At 38.3% G+C, this 24574-nt stretch overlaps 1 protein-coding gene across 1 annotated transcript in view; it reads left to right on the forward strand.

Moving 5' to 3' along the window:
• Positions 1-2538: 2538 nt before the first annotated feature.
• Positions 2539-24574, forward strand: part of LOC104501367 (collagen alpha-1(XIV) chain-like) — a gene marked incomplete at its 3' end in the record, with an annotated part of 30402 nt that continues 8366 nt past the window's right edge. Inside the window, exons 1-12 of the mRNA XM_010145166.1 lie at positions 2539-2695; positions 4544-4689; positions 5937-6066; positions 9202-9341; positions 11050-11176; positions 12239-12378; positions 15437-15569; positions 16645-16716; positions 17509-17651; positions 21202-21331; positions 22376-22498; positions 23862-24011. Of these exons, the coding sequence (XP_010143468.1) occupies positions 2539-2695; positions 4544-4689; positions 5937-6066; positions 9202-9341; positions 11050-11176; positions 12239-12378; positions 15437-15569; positions 16645-16716; positions 17509-17651; positions 21202-21331; positions 22376-22498; positions 23862-24011 (1591 nt within the window). The remainder of the gene's footprint in view (positions 2696-4543; positions 4690-5936; positions 6067-9201; positions 9342-11049; positions 11177-12238; positions 12379-15436; positions 15570-16644; positions 16717-17508; positions 17652-21201; positions 21332-22375; positions 22499-23861; positions 24012-24574) is intronic.

A 24574-nucleotide genomic window follows, 5' to 3' on the forward strand; every position in this document is an offset into this window, starting at 1 on the left:
GGAGATGTGGGTTTGAATGAGGGAGACTATTCATGTTTGTACATGTCTATTTACGTATTTATCACTCTCTCCTCCCTCCCTCCCTCTCTCTCTCTCTCCTTGTTTAAATGATTGATTTATGGATTTATGGTTTTAATCACGTTCACCATTAAAATGCTTCTGTTTTCACCCCCTTTAAGTTAAAACCTGTGTATCATATTCTTTTCCTTTGCCTAAACAAAGCCTTAACGAACCACTGAACTTTCTTTTGTTTCGGTGGGTTTACATTCCCTCCGGACCTGCGAAGTCACGAAACCTTTTGGAAACTAACAGCCTCTTAGTTTCAAACCATGTCAAGAAGGGAGGATTTACCCTCATTTGAGGAGTACCAGTAAAGGAGCACTTAAGCCAACTGGACATATACAAGCCCCTGAGACTGGATCGGCTGCGAGCGCTGAGGGAGCTGACTTATGTCATAGTGAGGACAGTCTTGATAATCCTTAATAGGTTGTGGTGACTGGGAGAAGTTCCTGAATGCTGGAAGAAAGTAAATGTCAAACCTTGGTGAAGCAGGATCTGGGGAACTACAGGGTGGTCATTGTCACCTCAATCCCTGGGAAGCTGATGGAGCAACTAATTCTTGAAACCCTTTTCCAAACACATGGAAGACAAGGAGGTGATTGGATAGCATGGATATATGAAGCAGAAAATATGTTTGATCTCATGCAGTTCAACAAACAGAAGTGCAAAGTCCTGCCTCTGGGGAATAATAACCTCTTGCATCAGTACACACTGGGGACATCGCCAGCTGGAAGGCAGCTCTGCAGAGAGGGACCTTGGGTCCCAGAGAAGGGTCTTAGTAAACAACAAGCTGACTGTGAACCAGCAAAGCACACTTGGCGCAAAGAAGGACAAAAGCCTCCTGAATTGCATTAGAAAAATATTGCCAGGAGGTTGAGGAAGGTGATTCTTGCCCTGTGCTCAGCACTGATGAGGCCACACCTGGATGCTTGGTCCTGTGCTGGGCTCCCCAGTGCAAGAGAGATGTGGACTTACTGGAGTGAGTCCAGTGAAAGGCCACAAAAGTGATTAAGCACTTGGAGCATCTTTCATAAGATGAGAGACTGAAACAGTTGTGGCTGTTCAGCTTGGAGGAGAGAAGGCTCAGGGTGATCTTACTGATGTGCAAAAATCCCTATTGGGAGGGAATGAAGAAGACGGAGCCAGATTCTTCTCAGTGGTGTCCACTGACAAGAGTCAATGGGCACAAATTAAAAAAAAAAAAATCTGAACAGAAGACGACATGATTTTATTGCGATGAATGTCACACTGGAATATGTTGTCCAGTGAGGTTGTGGAGTGTGCACCTCTGGAGATATTTAAAACCCAGCTGGACACGGTTCTGAGCAATCTGCTCTTGGCTGACCCTGACTGAACAGGGAAGTTAGTTAGACTAGATGATCTCCAGAGTTGTCCTTCATCCTTAAAGGTTCTTTGATTGTATCAATACTAATCTTCCCAATCTGAAATGAAATAAAATAGGACCATATAAAATTGTTTGAGACTTCTGTTTTAGTGTCTCCCAAAATGTCATCTCCAGCAGTGTTATAACCCATAACTTGGTTAAGACCTGTTTAATTTATCGAGGAGGAGAACAGTCACATACTGAGCCAACAGGATTGTTTTGTGCTGCACCTGGCGTTCCTTTGAAACCACCTAGTCAAGTCCAGACGGAGCCCAGCTCTGCTGACTTTGAGATCTGATCAGATCACACCCCAAGGTCATGCAGCATCCAGTGTTTTATACAGCTATCTTTGACAGTGTGTTGGAAGTAATAGTGTGACATGTGCAAGTGTCCACATGCTAAAATACCTGCAGTTGGAAAGTATTTTTTACTATCCTAGTGAAGAACTATGGCAAGTTGTAGCTTACATTCCTCCCTTGGTGGGAGATACTGTGACAGAGTAAAGTAGCCACCAATCACATTTGTTCATATAGAATATTGAGAAGAGCTTACAGTTATGTGAAAACTAAATAGACACATTCGATATGTAAAACATACAGATAATTAAAGGTCTCTGATTTAATAGTCACTTCTAATTTGAAATAAATATGAAATGCATTCACACTTCAATTTACTGTAAATATGTTTTTTCCTCTTTTAGTTTATTCCAGTTGTTTTTCAATAAGCTTAATTTATCCTTATGTTACTAGAGTATCCTGATACTCCGTCCAAGTTGCAAATCAGCGTTATCGACTGGATATTTCTATTTTTTGAGTTTCTGAGCTTTTCAGCTAAAAATTCTAGTAGAAAACACCACTGGTTTAATTTCCAGTACCTCTTTGTTAATTATTATTTATATTGCCAGAGTATCTAGGAGTTTCTATTAAGAGTTAAAATATGAGTTGTAAGTTAGAGTTAGAGGATGCTTTTCCAGTAGATTTTTTTAGAATCAAAATAAGGGAAAGGATAGGTGATAGATTCTCTCTCTGCGATCCCAGGGCAGTTTGAGTAGGAGTGATACAGTGTGGTAGAAAGTGCCTTCAGAATATCTCAACATGTTGAGGTTGTTCAGCCTGGAGAAGACATGGCTCCGGGGAGACCCTATAGCAGCCTTCCAGTACTTAAACGGGGCCTATGAGAAAGATGGGGAGAAGCTCTTCATCAGAGAGTGTAGTGATAGGACAAAGGGCACCTGTTTCAAATTGAACAAGAGTAGGTTTAGATTAGCTATAATGAAAAAATTCTTCACTGTGAGGGTGGTGAGAACACACCATGGGCTGGAACAGGTTGCCCAGAGAAGTTGTGGATACTCTCTCCCCGGAGGCGTTCAAAGCCAGTTTGGATGGGGCTTCGAGCAACCTGGTCTAGTGGGAGGTTTCCCTGTCCGTGGCAAGGGGATTGTAACTAGATGAACTTCAAGGTGAACTTTAAGATGAACTTCTAATCCAAACCATTCTGTGATTCTATGATTCTTTCTGTAGATATCAGAGGTCTAAGTGGAACTCAGAGAAAGGAGACTAAAGTACATTTGAAAATTTTTATGGGTAGTTTCTCCTTATAATTAGAGGAATTGTGGGAATTCATGGGAATATAAGTCAACACATCATCAAGGATTTAAATAGGATGGAGGTAGGCTGTGAAAGCTTTGAAAGTGGAGATAGATGGGTAACCTGGAAGTGGAAATCTAAGGGAAGGCCTAGGTTGAAGTTTCCCCCACATTTACAGACCTGAACAACAGCCTCAGTGGATGGCTTCGATGAAAAAGGTAGGACAAGGCTGATGTGATTTTATATGAGAAGTTAAGAGCTCTGTTAGTGCTTGTCAAATAAAATGCAATAGATACTTCTCCTTGGGGATGTCAGTTAGACAGGCTGCAGTTTGCATTTGGACAAGGAGATTAGAGAAACTCTGTGCGTTATTAGAATTGTAATTAATATTGGTTGCTGAAACTGTCTTTGAAGATTAGATTCTCCAGAAACAAGCAAAGCAGAACTTTGTAGTGGCTTAACATCCAGCCTATCAGGGTCTTTCTGAGTCTTTCTAGAGAAAGGTTTGATATAAATTACAAATGGTACTACAAATCACAAATTACTTCTGTTTTTTTCAGATGCTTTGAGACATTTTAGGGATTATTCTCAGTGTAGAAGTTCCAAAGGAGCAGCCAAAGTTCTCTTATATATCTGCAGTGACTGGATATTTTGATGGGATCCATCAACAATGTGACAGTAGTGGTGAGGCCTTGGGTTATTAATCTGTGAGAGGAAGAAAGTGAGGACTATCGGAGAAGTGCAAAACTCTAAGGAGTTACAGAAATACAAAGCAGTATTCAGGAACCCAGATTGATGCTACATTCTGGTGTCAGTGCCTTAAATTCACAAGTAAACCTCTAGTAATGTTTTGATTTCACTCAGCCTGCTTAGTTGTACTCACCAGGTTAGCATTCGCCGTGATTTGCAATGGATGACGTTGCCCACATTGGCATAATCCTGCTGACATAGGCCTGGGAGCCGGGGTGGACAGTTCAACCCTTACGCACACAACAGGTTGTAGTCAAAATGTTTTGATATGCGCAACATGCTCATTCAGGGTTATCTGATGGTTGCCTCTCTCATGTTCTGGTTTGGGAACTATACCCAGAAAGAGCCACCACTGGGGACTAATACTTGTTCCTAATAGCAACCATGCCATTCTTCGATAGCAAGTGGTCATCCTCCTGCACATCGGGGAGAAGGAAGGGTGAGATCTGAACAGTGGTTTGGTGTGTAAAGAACAGAAACGCTCCCACTTGAAATGTTTAAAGCCATTTAGGACAAAGACCTGAAATGCTTTGTAAGGGGTAACCCTGTCCTATCGTTAGAATTGGTTAGCTTATCATTTCCTTGTTTCTCTAATTCTCCGTTGTTTTATGTACTCATCAGCTCTTCATAGTTGCGGCACACAGACAGGATTTCATGCCTGGAGATAGCTGTACTCCTTTGTGTTTCCTGGGGTAAATTGTTTGAAAAACAGGTGGTTGTTCAAGTGAGACAACTGAAGCATCTCTCTCTTGTTTACCTGTAGTTGCCTTGCCAACGGCATCAGACCTACAGCTGTACAATGTGTCACAGAGCAGCATGAGAGCAAAGTGGAATGGAGTAGCAGGTGCCACAGGTTACATGATCCTGTACGCTCCCCTCACGGAAGGATTGGCAGCAGACGAGAAGGAGGTGATGTATTTTGCTTTCATTCGAAAAGTAGTTATTAAAAAAAATAAATCTTCTAAAGAAGAAACTAATACATGGCCTTTAACCTCCAACTTGATCAGCAAATACTTTGTTGGTTTTTTTCCATGACTGCATGTGTTAGACTATGAGTAAAGCACCAGCTGATTATTTTTATGAGCCATAAAAATGCAACAATTTCAGCTGAGTTAGTGAGTCTTTTGAAATGATATAGTAGCCGACACTGTATCACTGTAACATAAGACTAACTCAAACAAAGAAAAAATAAAGTAAAACTAAGATATTTTTTAAGTGTATTATCAGAAGAATATGAATTTTTTTTTCTCTTTGTTCTCATCGGGGCCTTTAAAAGTAAATAAAATTTACAGTTGTGACCTCTATTGATTTTCTTTTAGTTCTGTTGAACTTTTAATTTTAAATTCAAAAATATTTTCTTAAATTGAAAGTGATTTTTAGATGGTATTTTTAGAAGGAAAAGAAGGTGGAACAGGGTAAAGTCCAGGCTTCTGTCACTAAAATCAAACAGTAAACTTTTCTAAAGCTGCTATCATAGTTCCAACATTTAAAAGTTTTTGTGCTTTGGTTTCTGTATGTGTAATTCAGATTACGTACAGCATCTCTGTTCAAGGAAGAACACTACAGCATTCAGGGGCATGCAGACTTGTAGAGAGTATAGGTGGGTACGGAAAGCTTGCATAGACTTGTGCTCTCTGCTAAATGAGTGTCTGTGAGCACATAATTCTGTTAAAGGTGGGGCCTCCCTGAAAACTAGTTAATTCAGGAGGACTGAGCCTTACCCAGAAGACAGACTTTTTTTCAATAAGTAGTAAGTCGGTCCATGTTACTGTGGCTCTCAGTGAAGAGGTGGAGGAGGAAAGTGATACACACCTTAAATAGCAACAAGTCTGAGCCTCTTTCCTCCTATGAAAATTCAGTCCTATGACGAAAGATGGAACGAGATGTAGCTGGGGATGAAAAGGCCTCAGTAGCTGCATGTTCTAGCAAGGAGTAATTTGTCATTGCTAATGTGACTAGTTACTTTTAAAGTCCTCTCACCTGTGTGTTGGCTTTTGGCTTTTTGACTTGAGCCAAGTACTTGCAGGCACAGTATCAGACAAATGCTCAGCAGAGCACTTCATTTCAGACCTAATTTCAAGTGTGTAAATAGTATTCTTCCTTACCATGAGCTACTTTGGAAATAATACGGGTTTTTTTATTCATGGTGTTTTTAGATAAAAATTGGGGAGACCTCAACGGACCTTGAACTGGATGGACTGTTGCCAAATACAGAATATACAGTCACAGTTTATGCCATGTTTGGAGAAGAAGCTAGTGATCCCCTTACAGGACAAGAAACTACATGTAGGTAGCACCTATCTATGTTCACTTCAGTGTTAATAGTCTTTGCACAGAATAGTCTTTGTACATATTAGAGCAGACAGCTGATTGTAAAATCTGATTTTAATAGTCCAGAAGGCAAGGTCTTAACTGCTTAAGTTTCTCAGTGCAAATAGAGGCTGAGGATGCGTTTCCACCAAACAGCTTGGTTTTGGAACAGGATCATGAGCTCTCTTGTTGGTAGTGGTACTATGGTTATTCCTGTTGTTCTTGGTGGAACTGCTGACAGGTTTCTGAACTTGAATGAAGGTCACCACGTAGAGCTAAACAGACTGCTCTGTTTATCCTCCTGTAGCCAGTGAACCAGCTGTGTCTGGGAGTCTGCTCAGATGGAGAAGCTCATTCCTCTGGCTCAGTAGCAGTATAGACGGAAAAGAAGCAGAGAGAAAATTTCTGTCTGCTTAACATCTGGTAAATGAAGGGTTGCAAAGTGTCTCTGCACTCATGATAGATGGTGTGTTTTTAATAAGCAGCAAGGATTTTGCCAGCTAAATTCTGTCCTCTGCTAACTGTACGCTGCACTGTATGTTGGTTCTCTAAATAGCCTCAGCATTTGGAAGATAAAGGAATTGAAAATAAGGGATTGTGGTGCTGCATTATTTCTGGGACTGCATTCAGTGACATCTCTATTACTCTCAGCAGTGGAGTGATTGCTTCCTCTTGTGCTTCTGGCACGAGTAAGAAAGAAACTTAGGTTTGGTAGGTAAGAGAAGTTCAGGCATGTGAGTGCTAAGAAGAAGAAGGGCCAGAACAATTGCTTGTATGGTCAGCAAGTAACGGTGGAAGAAGCTCTATGAATGCTGTTTATCCTCTCTGAGGGTATAGTTGTAAACCGACAAACGCCAGTAATGAACTACTGCAACATGGGCATGTTTGTGGACATGAAATCAGTGTAGAAGATTCTTAACCACTGGAGAATCAGGTCTTTGGCTGTTTGTCCCTCTGTCTCTTTCTCTCTCCTTCTGTCCCTCACTTCTTTTTTTCTACACACACATCCCCCGCCCCCTCCCCGTTTGGTCAATATCTGCACAATATCTGGTATTCATTTATCCTGAACAGTAGTTTTTGGAGCTTATGACTGTGCCAGCCTGAATTCACTTCATATCATATGATCTTGGAGGCTGCACAGCTCTAAACCTGGCTAACACATTGGATGGAAGATCCCATGCAAATTCCAGATACATTGGCACAAGCTGAGAATGCATAACTGCAGCATTGGATCACAGAAGCTAGTAACATATGTTAGTCAGCCCGTGATGATCACTGCTGTTACCAGAGTAGAATAATAATAAAAACCCCCTCCTTTGCAACTTTCATTTATTTTTAGGATGACTCAGTGCAGCCAACTCTGAATGGTCTTTAGCACTGTAATGTGAAAAAAGATTAATTCTAACCATCCATACGCAGCTATTCAAATAAGCCCTCTTCTAGCCAGCTTTGATTGATCAGACAGTGGGTCATTCTGGGAGGAAAGAAAGCTTTTGGTGACCGCACATGTCCCACGTGGTCAGTGTTCAATGGCAATGTCTTCCCTGTACAGACACAGATTAAAGCTACGTTTGTTCTTTTTTTTTTTTTTTTTAATTTCAGTGTTATTATTTCTGGCTTCCAACTAATGAATGAGTTACCTAGTCTTTTCTTCCTGAAGCATGTATCTGCCTGGAGGGTAGTCTGTCTAATTTGCTGTAGTATTATGTGTGGTATCAGATATTCTGTATTTAATAAATAATACTATTCTACACACTGTCTCATCTCAGTTACCGTAGCAAAACCTTTCTCTGTGCCAAACAGAGGCATGATCAGCAAGCTCATTCTGGGGTGGGGTTTCTTTTTTGGGCCAGAATTTATCCAGGACTCTCTGTAAATATAATGTAACTCTAGCTTCGGGACTGCCTGTCTGGTTGAGAGCAACATAGTCAAGGTGTTGGTTCCAAAAGGAAAAAGCTGAGATTGAAGCGTTTTGGGGTATGGCTTGGATGGTGAAATGAAGCGTGCTCCAACTGACAGAGAGTAGAAAGGAAAGCCAGCACATGATACTCCCTTCGCTGGACTCAAAGGAATATGCTGAATGCCAGAAAGTGTGGCAAACCCATCTAATGCAAGTCCAATGTGTTCCCATCTTCTTTTTCCTCATAGCCATTGACCTGACTGTTCCTGAGATGGTTGGATGTTTGCTTGCAGATTCCGAGTTGATATATGGCCTGGCTAAAGGTCCCACATAATATCTGAGGGTTTTTTATCTTTTGCTTTTTCCCATGTGATTTGGGTGAGGGAAACAGCTTCTGAAGTGCTGATGGATTAGTGAGGAGTGTGTGTGTGTGAAGGCAGGATGGTAGAGAAAGGTTTCACGATTCAAAGAAAATTTAGAGATGTCAGGCTAATACAGAACCTGCTGCTGAGAGTATCAGACAGCACAAATTCCTTTCTCTGGTGTGACAGAAAAGTGGATGCAATCTGAGACTCTCTTTTGCATGACCTCGTTTTCATTCAGCTCATGACAGGGAATATAGCATTTAAACATGGATTTAACCAGAGTTCCCATTAAGAATCAGTTTCTGTCTGAAATAATAGAGGAAAGATTAAGCAGAGGTAAAAAAAAAGTATCTCTGGAGATCTTCTGAGCTAGTTATGCTTTTTGGACAAACCTACTCTTATGTCAGGGACTTCTAGGATTCAGAAGGGGCTTTTTTGCCAAAATACTAGTCATGAAATACTATTTTTGCTGAGATACTCATGGAAAACAAATGCATATAAGATAAAGATCTAGTTGCATTACATTAATTCACAAAAACAAACATGGAATTTATTGCAAGTACTGTGTACGCTAGATCTTGCCATGATATCTACTGTGAACAATAACACAATTTCTTTTTCGGTATTAGTTGATGTGCACTTAGCAAGACTGAAAGTTCTGTTTCAGCAAAGTGCTAAGCCATTTTACCTGCCTTTAAGTACTTGTGTAGCTCCATTTATGTAGGTCTTTTAATATAAATATTAGTGATATAAATTATTGAATGGAAGATAAACTGTTTGTTTTCAAGACGTTTCACAGCAAAAACCTGGTATCGCTTTCATGGTTTTATCTGTTTCCTTTTCAAGTGCCTCTAAGATCACCAGCAAACCTGAAATTTTCTGATGTTGGACACAGTAGTGCTAAGCTAACATGGGATCCTGCTTCCAAAAATGTAAATGGCTATCGCATCATGTATGTTAAAACTGATGGAACAGAAACCAATGAGGTAACTTTTTAGCATCTCTCTTCCTTTAACCAATCTCAGACCTCCTCAAACATCTATAATTATTAAGGGTAACTTTGATAAGCAAAAGCAACCTTGCAAGCTCTAACAAAAGATTTGCTAGAGATTTCTCTAACTTGGTACAAATAAATTTTCTTAGCACCAGGTATACATTTGGAGTGTATCATAAGTGTGGGGGACAGTACTCCGAGCTTCTTACATACCAGAACAGTCGTTGCTGGCACGCATTAACTGAAGAAAAATACTCACATGAACAATGAGTTTGTAGGTTGAAAAGCTTGTATGAAATATTTACATACATTTCCATTTACATACATAAATGTGAAAATATTTAGTCTTAATTTAGTCCAGATGATGACACACTCAATATATCATGTCATGGACTCAAGCTCATTCAAAAAGACTATCTGAAGGCTTGGTGATATTTTTCTTAACATTTATGGCTTAATTATATATTGAAAACACTCTTCCTAGAAATAGGATTTGGCTTGAACAGAATAAGATGATACTAAGAGTTTCAAACTTAGGTTGTCGCATTTAATAATTGACTTATGCAATAGTTAGCTGTGCTTTATTACTAAAGGTGGTTTATAATTAGCAGCATGAATTCTACAATTGAATGAAAAATAGGATCAATTGATATTAATACAGAAATCTGGAAAAATACAGCAAGTTTTTTAAAAATAATTTTAGTAAATGGGTCCAGTTATTAAAAAAGTCCAGTTCCCTTACAAAATAAACTGTCATGGACAACCTAGCCCTCAAAAAAAGGGTATAGTAGTAGTTATGTGTTAGTTATGTTTCTTCTGCGGCATATCTGGCCTTTCATCCATACAAGATGGAATATTTGTATGAAACCTGAAGAAAGTGTTCCTGAGTTCAGAAGAAAGCATACCTGTGCAGTGTTTTTTTGTCTTTTCTTTCTGTTAGGTCCCTTTAAATTAGAAACCACTTGACTTCTTCCTATTGATTACCCTTAATATAGCTAATGTTTCCAGCTACATTCAACACAATGGTATTTAAACATCTCAGGCTTGTGGTTATATACTTTATGGTGTAAGTGAATGTTCAGTAGGTTTTTTTATCTACCTCCGAACTTTTCCTTTATGCCTCTTCAAAGACCAGTTGACACTTTTTTTGTTTGCTCTGCATCAGTAGCATTTCCCCTGCGGTGCTAACATGACACTGAGTATTGGACTCATAAACTGTTAGTTTTTACAGCTTTGAGTTTTATATCCCTGGCAAAGGCAAGTGCACTGCAGCCTGGATAGAGACCAGATGAAACTGTCATCTCGTCTCTTGAGAAATGTTTAACGTAATGGTTTATGCAACGATTATCCATGGTAAGTGGCTGGATTCAACAGCCCCAAAAGTTCCTTTCCCTTCTGGGTTCCTGAACACACAGGGCTGATATGTTAGCTAGTGCGTTAGGTGAGTTGGTGCATAAGGCTGAATTCTCCTTTTCCTTAGTTTGTCATAAACAAAATTTTCCTTTCTATTGTATATTTTTCTTTGTCAATTTTAATTGATTTTGTTAGCTTTTATGGCCCTGAATATTGTTTATAGTTTCACAGAGTTTATTTACTAATTACATTATATTCTCTTTCTGTATCCTTATTACCCACCAGAATTTCAGGCCCTGATAATGTAAAGTGTACGATCAATCTATTGCAAATTATGCTTTTTCCAGGTTGAAGTTGGCCGTGTTTCAACCCATACTCTAGATAGTCTGACATCCCTTACAGAGTATACTGTTGCTATTTTCTCCTTGTATGATGAAGGACAATCTGAACCACTTACTGGCAGCTTTACCACAAGTAAGTATTGCCAAACTTTCGAAGGCTTTCCAAGAAGAAATTTTATACTCACTTACTTTACTGGAAAGTAAGACCAGTAACAACAGCAAGTGTCTCTGGCTGTGAATTCAGATATGCGTAATGCTTTCTGTTATCGTCATTGGAGTTTTCGGCTTCTTTTCTCCCTTATTATGGGGCCATTTCCATCCTTACCCATGGGAGTGATCTCTTGACATCATGAAGACATTTGAGTGGATAAGGTTCATTTCTTGAGTCTTTTCACAATCAGCCATTTTAAGGCATCTTTTTTTGCAATTAGGTAGTAAAGCTTTTTGTCTTCCCACCTTTCTGAAGCATCATTCAGTGTGTTGCTATTTGTCTTTCCAGCTGAAGTGTGATGAGTTTTGAATGTAACATTTAACCAGTGAACTCTCTAGGGCAATAAAGGGTAGAACATTCTATACACAGAGAAAAACTGAAACAGCAGAAGGAGAAAATATAAGACATTTAAGGCTCCTGTAGCTCACTGAGCAGAGTAACAGTTTCTGTAACTGTAGTTCTGCGTACAAATGGCTGATGACACTTATTAATGCTTTCCAACATAACAATGGGAAGAGAAGGACTTTAAGGGAAGGTAGAGAAACATGAGGTCAAAGAGGAAGGAGACCATATATGTATAGAGCAAGAGGGTGAAGCTTAACCTGCAAATAGGAATGCACACAGAGACTGTGGAAAGGGCAGAGATTGGGACTTTTCTTTGAGCTAGAGGAAAAGAAAAGAATACAATGCACAGAGCTCTGAGCAATGGAGAAGGACTGGGAGTTGCATGGAGCTCCTTCAGTGGAGGACAAGGAGGCTTTTCCAGTTAAAGAGCATGTAGTGTGCGTATTTCTCTCCCCCAACTACAAAACCACCTCCCTAAATACAAAAAAGTATACAAAGAATTCTGTAGTGCCTTTGTTATCTACCTCCCATGTTATACTAGTTGTAACAAACTGCAAGTAACATGGTATGTGCTTGACATCACGTATGCCAGTCTCAAAGAATAATTTACTCTGTTTTCTTTTGCATAATATTTTCCAGAAAAAGTTCCATCTCCCCAGCATTTGGAAATTGATGAAGCATCAACAGATAGTTTTAAGGTCAGCTGGAAGCCCACCTCATCAGATATTGCTTTTTACAGACTGGCGTGGATTCCTTTGGATGGTGGGGATTCTGAAGAGGTGAGTTGCCTTGACCTTCTGAGTGTGTGAAATGGAAGAGAGAATTCCATTCTGAGGACACATATGCTGCAACTTTTGCCGATTAAATACGGCCAAATGACTTACAGAAAAACCTGCCCCACTGCAAAGCTCTCTAAACCAAAATCAAACCTGCTCCAGTTTCTTTTTGAAGAGGAAGTAAGGCAGAAGATAACTTTTTTGTATATTCAATCTGATCTGTAATGTCCCAACTGCCATAGAACTAGCATAGAACTTGCTGTTTGATGCTACCTCAGTTTTTAGAGCTTCATGTTCTTCACTTTGCTGCAAAGGTGATGACAGTAGCTGAGCCAGAGCAGCAATATCCTCGCATGAGGCTCGGCATTTCGCTAATGTGCTGGCCACAACAAAATTGCCTGGAAAGCCTTAGTTTATGTGATGTTACAAAGGGAAAGGTTTACACACAGGTAGCTTATTAGATTGTGCCTTTATTCTTCTTTAAGGCTCTTTCTCTTTTTCTCCCTCATGCTGTAATTTTTGCTCTGGGACTTTGTGTGTCTTCTCCATAGTGCCATTTTCATCAGTCTGAATTTTTAAATGATTTTTGACCCCTTTAGCTTGTCCCTTTTTTATCCTCTTTCCAACTAGAAAAAATCAGACACTTTCTCTCCCTTTCCCAAATTTTCATCTTTTGTAGTCTATCTTATTTCTTCTTTCCCTTTCTTTCTTTACTCATTCTTTGGCTTATTTTGTATTCCTCAATCTTTAATGACTCTCTCAAACATCTTGCTCTCTTGGCATCAGCACTGTGAAGAGAGGCCACATCTGCAAACTCCATATCTGGGTACAGATCTCAGTGCAGAAGGTGACATTTCCCACCTATCCCCAGGTTTCATGCATCATTTTATCATCCATTAGGGCAGAAAGCAGTCATTGCAGCTTAGGTTAGGTGGCATTTTTTTCTGTAAATTTAGCTTAGCCTGATTATTTCCTCCCTTTCACCTAGTGAGAGGTAGTCATGCAAGAAAGAAATAAATTACAGGAGTGAGCAGGGAAAAAGAAGTCGGCTGATGAGTGAGTGGACACAGGTCATACCCTAACATTTTTTCCTGCAGTAGATGAAGTGATTCGTTTCTGTTTAAGTTTCAGTGAGTAGCTGTGGGTGAATCCCTTTAAGCCATGTGCATTTTTAAGTGAGATTTATGGTATCTGTTGTCTTTGAGTGTGAGAATAAATGATCAAGAAATATTTGAACTGTCAAGGTTCCACTCGTTCATTGTATTCACTAAGAACTGCTGGAGGCCCTAATATTTTAGTACATGGAAATATTAAAAATACCCAAGCTGCTTTCTTGTTCTCCTTGCATGACCTCTCTAATGAGGTCAAGGCCTAGGATAGTACAATATCTCCAGGCTGTTGCCTCTTTAAGCTTCTTTCCCAGCTAAGTGATCAATCATGCAGAGAAATGACATGCACTCCCTCTGTCCTTCTTCCAAGACCCAGCTTGCCAATTAGCTGACAGGGGTCAGGGTGGTGGTGAGAATTACACACCTCTCATCTTACTTCACTCAAGCTGCTAATGGGTGAGGAGCATTTAGTGGGGTGTTAGCACTAAAATTCCAGAATAAATTCAAGAGTGGCCTTTTATTTCTAGCTCACAGTAGAGAATGCATGCTGTTATACTCATGTGCTTGTTACTGTTCTTGCTTCTGTTATTTGTCCGCTTGAACTGAAAGTTCAGCGCTTTGTGTTCTTCTTTTGTGGTCTTCACTGTGGGCTAAATTAGCAGGGAGTGGAGGGTGATGAAAGTGATGTTTCGGAAAGTATGCCGAAGTTATGTGTGAGATAATAACTCTGTATAGATATTTTATAATGCTTCTGTGCACGACTAGAGGCTCTGGGGAATTGGAAAGGAAGGTATCACTTATAACTACTTACTGTACAGCTAGACCAGCTCATGTTTCTGAAGTTTTCACAAGAAAATCTGTGCCAGAAAGGCATGGCCCCAACTAATTTCTTTCTGCTTTTGTTTTCTGTATCTGAGTTTGGACAGTCTGTGATTGTTTTTATGGGTCCCTATTCCCTAGAACCAACTTGGGAAATCTCCTGTGGTAATTAAGAGAGTAAAGTGTAAGCCACTCTTTCTGCTAACCACTTGTAGTAGATTTTATGCAGTACATACCTATTGTTTGATATCTACTACATCTTTGATTCTGTGTGTATAGTGGCCACCTTTAAAAACTTGCTGGTGTTAACCTAGAGAAAGGTTGTCTTGTTGTGGTATCTGCATAACCTGAAAACTTTACGAAAACCAGTCAACCCATTTCACCAGAATTACTGCTCAGGCCTCTTGCTTTACAGTCCTTTTAGCTCTGATTCCTGCCCATCTGTTGATCCCTTCCAATAAATAAAAAAAAAACCCACACAAAAATCTGAAGTGAAACCCTCTTCTTACAGTTAATATTACACATGTGAGTCTTCTGCTGCTGTCATAGGTAGAAATAGGGAAAATCACTGTTTAAAACATCACATCATAGAGCAAACTCATCAGCACATCTCCCCTAATATGCAAGTCTGCAACAAATGTTCTTCAAAGTCGCATTCAGACGTGTGGAACCTTAACTGCGATTACAATTCTGGTATAGGCCAGCATTTTGTCAGGCTGTGGAGATGCTGAATGCTTTTGTTGTAACAGTAGAAATGGTAGAAATGTGAATGAAAGTTAATCTGCCCTGTTAAGTTACTTTCATTGATGAATGTTTTGAATTTTAGTAATTCACTCTGCGCATGGTCAGCTTTAGCAATTAATTAGTTGTGCGTGAAAGTGTAAGACTACATGAGAATAATCAAGCTAGCCAAAAAAAAAAAATAAATTTTAAGTACTCTTAACAGTGTTTGTTCCAGATGTACTCTGTGATACTTTTTATTTCAACATATTTAATAAATTCTTTGAACAGATCTGACTGTTTGACTTCATTTATTTTAAAGGAGAATCCGTCCTCTTACTTTCATTTCAATCAATTCATATAAATAAATCAAATGCAGAACTGATTTTCTTTCATCTTGCTGTGTTACTTAGGTTGTCATAGATGGAGACATGGACAGTCATGTTATTGAGGGTTTGTTGCCCAACACAGAATATGAAGTTTCTTTGCTGGCAGTTTTTGACGATGAAAGTGAAAGTGAAGCTGTTGCTGTTCTTGGAGCTACATGTAAGACGAACTCTTCATTATAAAATTTAGAGATGTTTAAGTCACTTTAATCCATAAATCTTTATATTTAAAAGATAGTCCATCTTTGGGTAGCTATAATATTGAAGAATATGGTGGTTTAGTACCGGAGCTTTGCTGACCATAGTTTTTGCTTTTTTTATTTGATATTATGTGGTAGATGGCATTGAATCAAAATGATGGTTTGAATCCCTGTCTGAGCTGTGGCACCTGATAACCTTTGGATCTGGTTAGATGTTCTTCCATCCTACATTTCAATATTTAGTCTTTGAACAAAATTTCCTTGTGAGAAGATATATTAGGTTTTGGGGGGTTTTTGGGAGGTGAGGGGTAAATATTTTAAAGTAAATAATTTACAAGAATTTCATTTAAGATGTTTGGCATTCACAGTGTACCTTTTTTGTTCTTATGTGAATTCACTGTTGGCTGAAATTGTGGTCCAAAAAGCTTACACAGGCGTTCTGTGATGTTAAAATGGAAGTAATGAAGAAAAAACTTGAAAATCATGTACAGTGTATTTTATAGTTTATAATCAAAACAGTGACCTGCATTTCAGTTAGGTTGCTCTATCCATTGTATTTTTATGGATGGTCACCTGATTAAGCAAATAACTCTATTTTTCATGTGTAAATTAAAAAATCTCTTTGATTCTTAGTCATTAAATTGCAGGCTTAACTTCTGTTAGGACAAGAAACCCTTTGCCATCCGAAGTTTCTGAGTGTACCTTCTGGTTTTTCACTTGGACAGAAGCTTTCAATTTAACTGGTCTGACAACCTTGACAAACGGTCAAAATAGAAGTCAATATGCATAGTTCAACAAGAAATGTGGGGAACTATATGCATTCTTATTTAATTGTACAGTTTGTAATTATATCTTATCTGTAGATCTGAGCACTAATCCTGCAAATATAAGTACCTAGAGTAAACTAAATGCATGGCTGAAGTGTACGGGATACTTGTAGATGTGAGCACAAAATTTAATTGTCATAGTTAGAAATACAAGATAAGCACTGTGACTTCCACGTCTTGTTGAATTGAGCTGAGTATTATTTTTCAGTTGCGAGAACCACCACAATACATACCATGGTGACTACTACCAGCACCACAACTTCTAAGCCCACCACAGCAGGTAAACAGAATAAATTTCAACAGTTTAAATGCTGAATGCAAAGAACGAAGGCTCCCCACAAGTTCACCCAGATCAAGGGGCAGAAAGCTGTGATATCACCAAGGACCCGATAACCCCAGGTCCGGATGGTGCGTGGATCAGCAGACTGCCATGGCAGATCTTGTGGAAGCGTAGACCTCAGGCAAGGGACATCACCGGCAAAGGGTGCACACTATCGTGCTCCTGCACAGCTCTGCTGTGACCAGCTTTCTGCACCTGCCACACGTGGATGAGGAGCCAAACTATAACACGGTGTAGGGACTCTAAACGATACCAGCGATGTTACATAGGAATACAGAGACTAATTTGGGAAATTCAGATTGGTTTTTCCTCAAAAATATGAGCTTAGAAACTCTTCAGATTTTGTTTAGTTTGGAGGGTTCTGTTTGTTTTCCCTGGAATTAGAAAACTGACTTTGAAGGACCAGCGGGTTTGCATTATTTCTCTTCTGTAGCTTTCTAGCTGAAATGGAGTTTTGATTATTCTAAAGCTCCATAATCTCAGTGATATAAACAAAGCAGATGGGGTAATAGATGTTATTGGCAGTATAGGATAACCATTATTTTATTAAATGGTTCAAGTTTTCATGTTAATAAGCCCGAGTATGACTGAGCTGTACAGGTTTGCCCCATCACAGATCTGCAGACCCACTGTGACTTCAACAGAGCTGCCAGCTACCTGGCGATAATTAGCACAATTTAAAATCTAAAAATAGAGTTGAGAAAATATTAATTAAGTTATTTTTGGCTTTAGTTTTTCGACCAGGAATCAGAAACCTTGTTATAGACGATGAAACAACATCAAGTCTGAGGGTGATATGGGACATTTCAGACTACAGCGTTCAGCAGTTCAGAGTGACCTATCTCACTGCGAAAGGTGACCGTGCTGAGGAAGCGGTAAGAATGGTCTGTATGGGTTTGTGAATAGCTTCATTAGCCTGAAAAGTTTGTCTAATAATTGCTTAGGCATAGTCTTACCTTACATGACATTCCTGTTGAAATTTGGTGGATATTGTTTTGGGATTATTTTTTTTTTACTCCTAGACCTTTTTCTATCCCGAGATTGTGTTTTAACAGCTTAAATGTTTGCACGGGGCAATCTTAAGATTTTTTTTTCCTTCAGCAATTTTGCTCCTTCCCTAAAAGTCTCATTTTATGCTAAAGCAATATAATTAAAGTTCAAATACAGAGTTTTTATACTGCTTATTAACCTGAACATGTCACAAGGACAGGACTTTTTAATGTGTCTAAGAATAGTTAATTTTTTAATACCATGTGATGATCAAAATTAAAATTGTCTTACAGAAAAAAAGTTTCTGATAACAAAAATTTTGGAAAATGTTTGAAAGAATGAAGAGTACTACATGAACTCTTTTGTGTGTATAGCAAATAATAAAAGAAAGAATCCCTAGCTGTATTATTTTAAAATATCACAATTTTGGAGACAATTTGAGAATTCTAGAAGGCCAAGTACTGTATTTAAATAAAAAACAAAAAAAGAAAATTTTAGTATTGTAGTGCCTGGTTTCCATAAAAACTGAGTTATAAAATGTCAAGATTAAATTGTATAGTTCGAGGTTATTTTCTTAGTAAATGGTTCAGAATGCAAAAATATTCCCCACATCGTACGCCTTCTGGGTCTGCCAGATGACTCACTTCTGTTCATAGAACAGTTATAGCGAAAGTATGGGATATCTTGACATCTAGCAGCTGATATTTTTAACCTCATACCAGACTATATCAATAAAAGGTGTTAAAAGGAGTTTGTTTGAATACATTTTTTTTTCCTAGAGAAATATGAATCAGTCTTTTTTTTTTTTTTTTTTTTTTTTTCATTTTGGTTTCATTCATCTTTTATGAGAAATTGGTAGAAAATTACTTTTTAGCCATCCCTTTCCACTATAATCTGAAAATGACCTTTCAATGTAGTGGTTTCCTTTTGGACTGGAAAACATGCTTTATGAATTTACCTCATACATATGATAGTATAGTATATAATACAGTGGCAAATTTGCACAGTGTAATGGCACAAATTGTACAGTTTTTCTGACTATAACCCAAAGTTTCTGAAATTCAGATCAAGATTTACTCTTTCAGGTCTGGGAAGTTTAATCAAATTCAGTTGGGTGATATAAATTTAGTTCTGGTTTAGTATTCAACAGCTATTATTTGAAAAGGAAATTAAAACCGTAGGAAAGGTATTCAAATTCTGGCTATCAGAGTTGTCTCAAAAGCTCATTTAAGAAAATTGTAAAATTCTAAGATTAGGTAGGTATCTTTTTTAATTCTGCAAATTACTTAATTTTACGTGCACTCAAGGCATTATCTTTGGTCACAATTCAGCAAACAGATTAAGTGTATTTCATCTCTGAAATTAAATCCTTTGCTGAATAAGGAATGATGTAAGATTATAGTTAAAATTAAGCACATTTTAAATGGAAGGAATGTATTTTGTCATGTGGCTTCCAGCACCTGGAAGGTGCAACACAGATGTCAATAAAATGACACAGACATTCAATTTTTAGGTGAGTGTTTGTATGATTCAGTACATTTCTTAAGCAGAACCCGAAAGTTTTGTAGAATTTGGGCTTAAATATACTATAGCATGACAATTCTGTGGTGGATGCTTAAGTTTCTTGGCTCTTATTTCATTGATATAAATTTCAGTTACTCCTCCCTTTCCATAAAAATACTAATAAACTTCTTAATCCGTGATGCAATTGGCTGAAAATCAGGGAGTAGAAAATGTAATAGAATGTTTTTCATTACAGAAGGGTCAAGCCCTAAATTGTGTGTATATTCTTGGGTGTGCTGTAGTTGCTGGAAGGTTCACATTTTCTTTTCTTCCTTAAAGCCAAGAATGTTTCTCATTGCTGAAAAGTGTTTTGTACTGTGGAAGATCTCTGATGTGCATGTGTGGAAAAGAGACTTCTCAATGCTTGCATCCCCTCTCCTATAAAACCCCAAAAAGTTGGTTGGTCTTTTTTAGAAACTTGGTTTGTGTGTTTTGAGTGTATGTAAGGAAAAGCTTAGCATGGGAATCTTTCATGCATGTATATTTAGATGGTTTTGTCCAGTTCTGATCAACAAATGAACTACTTTTTTGACGAGTCTCAACACCTGGGTGTACTAGATTAATTTCCTTCTGTGTATCACTTAGAATTAGAAATAATTTGAATGTATCCTGAAGCGTTAGAACTGGTGAGAGATTTCTTGTCTGAGTATATGCTTCAGAAAATATTCCTCTGCCATTATCACATGCATCAGTCGTCTTTGAAACAACAAAACACTTTCCAGCTTAGTTTCTGCTTTTTCTCTTTGAGTTTAGAGGGCTTATATATCTCTCAGCTTCTTGTGAAATATGTATGGTTGCTGGCTAAGGTGATAGATTCATACAATGTACGTGGGCCAGGGAGGGTCCAAAATATGAAGTTGGACCTTGGGACTGTTCCTTCCAACAATGTCATTTCATAGCACAGGTTTGGTGCAGGACGTATAGGATAGTTTCTCTTTTTCACCATGTCCACTCCACGTGCTAGATAGCTCCCGTTCAAACTTTGGAGGCTCTCTGAGATTACAATTTTACTGACAACTTAAAAGATTGCAAGGCTTTACTTGGGTACCTCTACTAACACTCTTGTGATACTAGTTTTTGATACTAGTTCTGGCTATAGTAATCTGTTGAAGACTTTCAAAAATACCTGCTTATGAGGAAACCTTATACTGTATTGAAAGAAGCAGCGCTTAATTCAGCGGATTGAAACATTCGGTCTAGCACCCCCAAAACTGCCTGGAGGCATTTCCTCATCATCTTTACTTCTACCAGGTTGCCTGATTGGACTTCTGCTGCAGATTTTCATGCAAGTTTGGGATCCTCTGCTATTTAAGGATGAACTCCTAATTCCTCTCCTAAATAGCTATCTTCGCTTCCTTGTCCCCAGACTATATGCAGCTGGGACAAATATGTTTTATTCCAAGCTTGCTCAGTTCATGTTTACCCAACTCCTGAATTCATTTTCCTTCCTCTGTGGGAAGGGGGATTTTCTGTACCCAAAGAACATTACAATTAACCTTTTTTAATGGGCATAGCTTTGGACAGCTATATTCATGTCAAGAATAAATAACATAAGTGGATTTATTTTGTCTGTCTTGTAACATTAAGTACTAACCATCCATACAGTACTAGTGATTTAACGAGCTGTAGTTGCTGATGTGTTTAATATAAAACTGTTATCCCATAGACACATTCTTGTTTTTATGTTACTCAGGTATAATGTGTTTAAAGGGTGGGTAGTTTAATTCTTTTACTGTAGAGCGTCAGAAATATTTAAAAATGCAAGCTAAAGAGCAATACTAGTGGAACGTAGTGTCAGAGATCATGTGAGATATTAAATAGTTTTGGCCCTAGTCATTATGCTTGGTTTTTTCTGTTTTTCTGACTATCCAGGTAATGGTGCCTGGGAGGCAAAATACTCTTCTGCTTCAGCCTCTGCTGTCTGATACAGAATACAAAGTCACCGTCACTCCCATCTATTCTGATGGGGAAGGAGTCAGTGTCTCTGCTCCTGGCAAAACCTGTAAGTAGAAACTTTCTGCTTGGCTTTGGCCAGGATATGCATGAAGAAAGGCTTATTCTTTTGGCTTTTTTTCCTTGGCTGTAGTAATATGTGTTAGTATCAATGTGGGCTTATTTTGCATGACTTATATTACTCAAGCTTTATATTAATCTCAGTTCATTGATTTATTAAAAAAAAGTGGATTGGTTTAATTGACAAATTGTATTTTATATCCAAATACTGTGAGTTTGCAGAGACTTGCTGAGTAGTAAAGCTCTAAGTCCTTGATAGGTAGCCTACCAAGAAGAAGCCAAGTAATGCAGAAAATAAAATAAACAATGCCTGCTGGGATCGTATCAAACCAACCACTGTACTGTTAGATTTTTTTCTTTTGTGTGAGATCTGATTACCTTTCTAAAGGTCGTTAGAAATGCTGCTGAACTTTTTATAGAAGTAATTGCATTATCTCAAGTCCTGAACAAGTACCAAAAGATTACTCAGCTGTAGCTTAAGTTCCCTCTCTACTGTATATTGGTAAGAAATCATCTAATCGTGCACTGCTAGTCATGATAGTATAATTTTACTGCGTTACTCTCCTCATTTAAATAATTTCTGCCTAAATTGAATTGCTATTTATGCAGACGCTTAAATCACTTGTAAATAATTTCTTTGCTTCCATTCAAAAGTGTTGTGTTCACAAGAGCATCATTTATACATCAAAGACTTCAGTGCGCTTGCCTTGAAAGAATTATATAGGTTAAAGATAATTATCTCTGAACTGTCTTACATTCCTAAAAATTGTAGGGATAAAGTTGGGAATTAATTAGAAAATGCATTGTCAGTTAAAGTTTGTAACTAATCCTTGGTATAACTTGGTATAACTTTCTTAAATATTTTGATATTAATCCACTGATGTCATGCCAAGGATTGATTTTAATAAAGGCTTTCTTCCTGGCAATTTTACCTGTAAATATGAGAGTACTGGATATGGCACTTTTTCCATATGCATGACTTGAGTTTTATGCACGTGTTTGTACAAGATCAACTTGTTCGGTTTCCTTTTAGTACCCCTGTCTGCCCCGAGAAATCTACGTGTCTCAGATGAATGGTACAACAGATTACGCATCAGCTGGGATGCCCCACCGTCACCAACAATGGGTTACAGAATTGTCTACAAACCTATCAACAGTGAGTTTTTAAACTGATTTTTTGTGTCATTTGTTTTTGACTGTAAAATGTACTTAAACCTAAGAGTTGTAGTTACAGCCTTGAAAGTGGTATTAACTTGGGTCTCTCAGGTTTTGAACATGCAGGTTTCATAGTCACAGAATAATGCAGGTTGGAAGGGATCTCTGGAGATCATCTGGTCTAATTCCCTGATTAAAACAGGGCCAGCTTGGGACAGATTTTGCTGGGCCTTATCCAATTGAGTTTGAAATATCTCCAAGGATGGAGATTTCAAAACCTCTCTAAGCATCTGTTCCAGTTTTTGACTATTATCACTGTGAAATTGTCTTTCTTAATATCTAATAGAAGTTTCCCACATTGCGGATTTTGTTTGTTTTCTCTTACCAACTTCCTGTTTGCCATGGAAGACCTCCTGTCTGTCTTCTCCTCCTCCTCCCAGTAGGCAGGTGTAGGCAGCACTAAGATTTCCTATTAGACATCTTCAGGCTGATCAAACCCAGCCCTTTCAGTCTGAACTCTTACGTCATTTTACCATGACTCTTTATTTCAGTGACTACCTTAGCTCTCTTTGTGTTCCTCTCTTCTGTTTTCTTACATTCTTCAACTTCCTTCCCGTCACAGTACAAAGTTTTTTCTTTTTACTCCTACTCTACATCTCCCAAACTTCACATTTTAATCGTTGCCCAGTTTGTGCTGCATCTTTTGCCCACCTGCACATTTCAGCTAGACAAGGCACCAAAGCTCCTTCAAATGTCTTTAGAAAACACAGTCCTTTCCTGAGAGCAAAACACAAATGTGTGACTGTTAAGGGACTTCAATACTGTCCACAGACAATACTCTTGCCTGGTTTCTGAAGCGTATCCAGAACAACTGAGAGAGGTGACAAAGAAGCCGTTTTGATTTGGGAAAGTTTTATTCTTTTCTATTTTCATTATAATCTTTGCACAGTGTTAAATGATGCTGTTGTGTAAGAACCTCTTTGGGACTGTATTCCTGGCTGGCATCTGCTGTCCCCACTGTGGTCCTGGCACACCATCAAACTGAGGAGATCTTTGGCTGCCTATTTAGGGCAGTAGTAAGTCACTGAAGCAGAACAAAAGGGTCTTAACAGATGCCAGCGTCTATCCCTGCTCTAATGAATCCCACTGCTGAATTTCCCAAGTGTGTTGTGGCTTCTATCCATGCAAGGACTGAGCAGAGTTTCATTGGTTTTGTGTATGGGGGAAGAAAAAAAAAAAAGGCCAAAAAAATTGCAGTAACTTTAGAAGCACGTGTAATTTGGGATGTATTTTCAGATTTGTTTTAACTACCTGCTAATTCAATAGATGTGCAAATGATTTTCTAATTTATTTCATTTTTCCAGTTCCTGGTCCTGCGTTGGAGACCTTTGTAGGGGATGATATTAATACCATTCTCATTCTAAATCTCTTCAGTGGAACAGAGTACAGTGTTAAAGTGTTTGCTTCGTACTCAACAGGCTTCAGCGATGCTCTAACAGGCGTAGCCAAAACCTGTAAGAACGATTTCATGCTGTTCAGATCTCTGCTGTCTGTTTTTTGCTATAACTGTGGCATTGTGCACCTCCCTGAATAAATTTTCATGTGGAAGACTCTCAGGTGTTTGCAATTTGTTTTCCTGTATTGGGCTTTAAAGTAACCTGCTGGACGTTGGCAAGACAAGGGCTGTAAAGCAGATGTTACTATTTATCAGCCAAATGTATTTTCCTAGTAGTAGATATAAATCTCCTTAATGGAAAGTCTGTTTAGTCTTCTGTTTTGAGTTTTTTTTCCCCTAACTCCATGTATAAAATATGATTTAGTCTTTATATATCTAAAGCTCAATTTTAAATTAGATTTTGACAGAAATATTGCTGTTATAATGATATTCTAATACTTTTTTGTAGTAACTGAATTTTTATCAGTGTTCATTATTTAGGCTTAACTAAAAATTACTTAAGTTCCAAACTTTTGGTCAAAAGATTAGGTTTTTTTTTCCTTTCTGTTTTGGATTTTCTTGACATAATTTTTCTTAAGCAGTTTTTGAAATTATTTGTTAAAAATCAATTGACACAAGTGT

Source organism: Buceros rhinoceros, unplaced genomic scaffold (assembly GCF_000710305.1).
Source record: "Buceros rhinoceros silvestris isolate BGI_N320 unplaced genomic scaffold, ASM71030v1 scaffold30901, whole genome shotgun sequence".
Classification (NCBI taxonomy): domain Eukaryota; kingdom Metazoa; phylum Chordata; class Aves; order Bucerotiformes; family Bucerotidae; genus Buceros; species Buceros rhinoceros.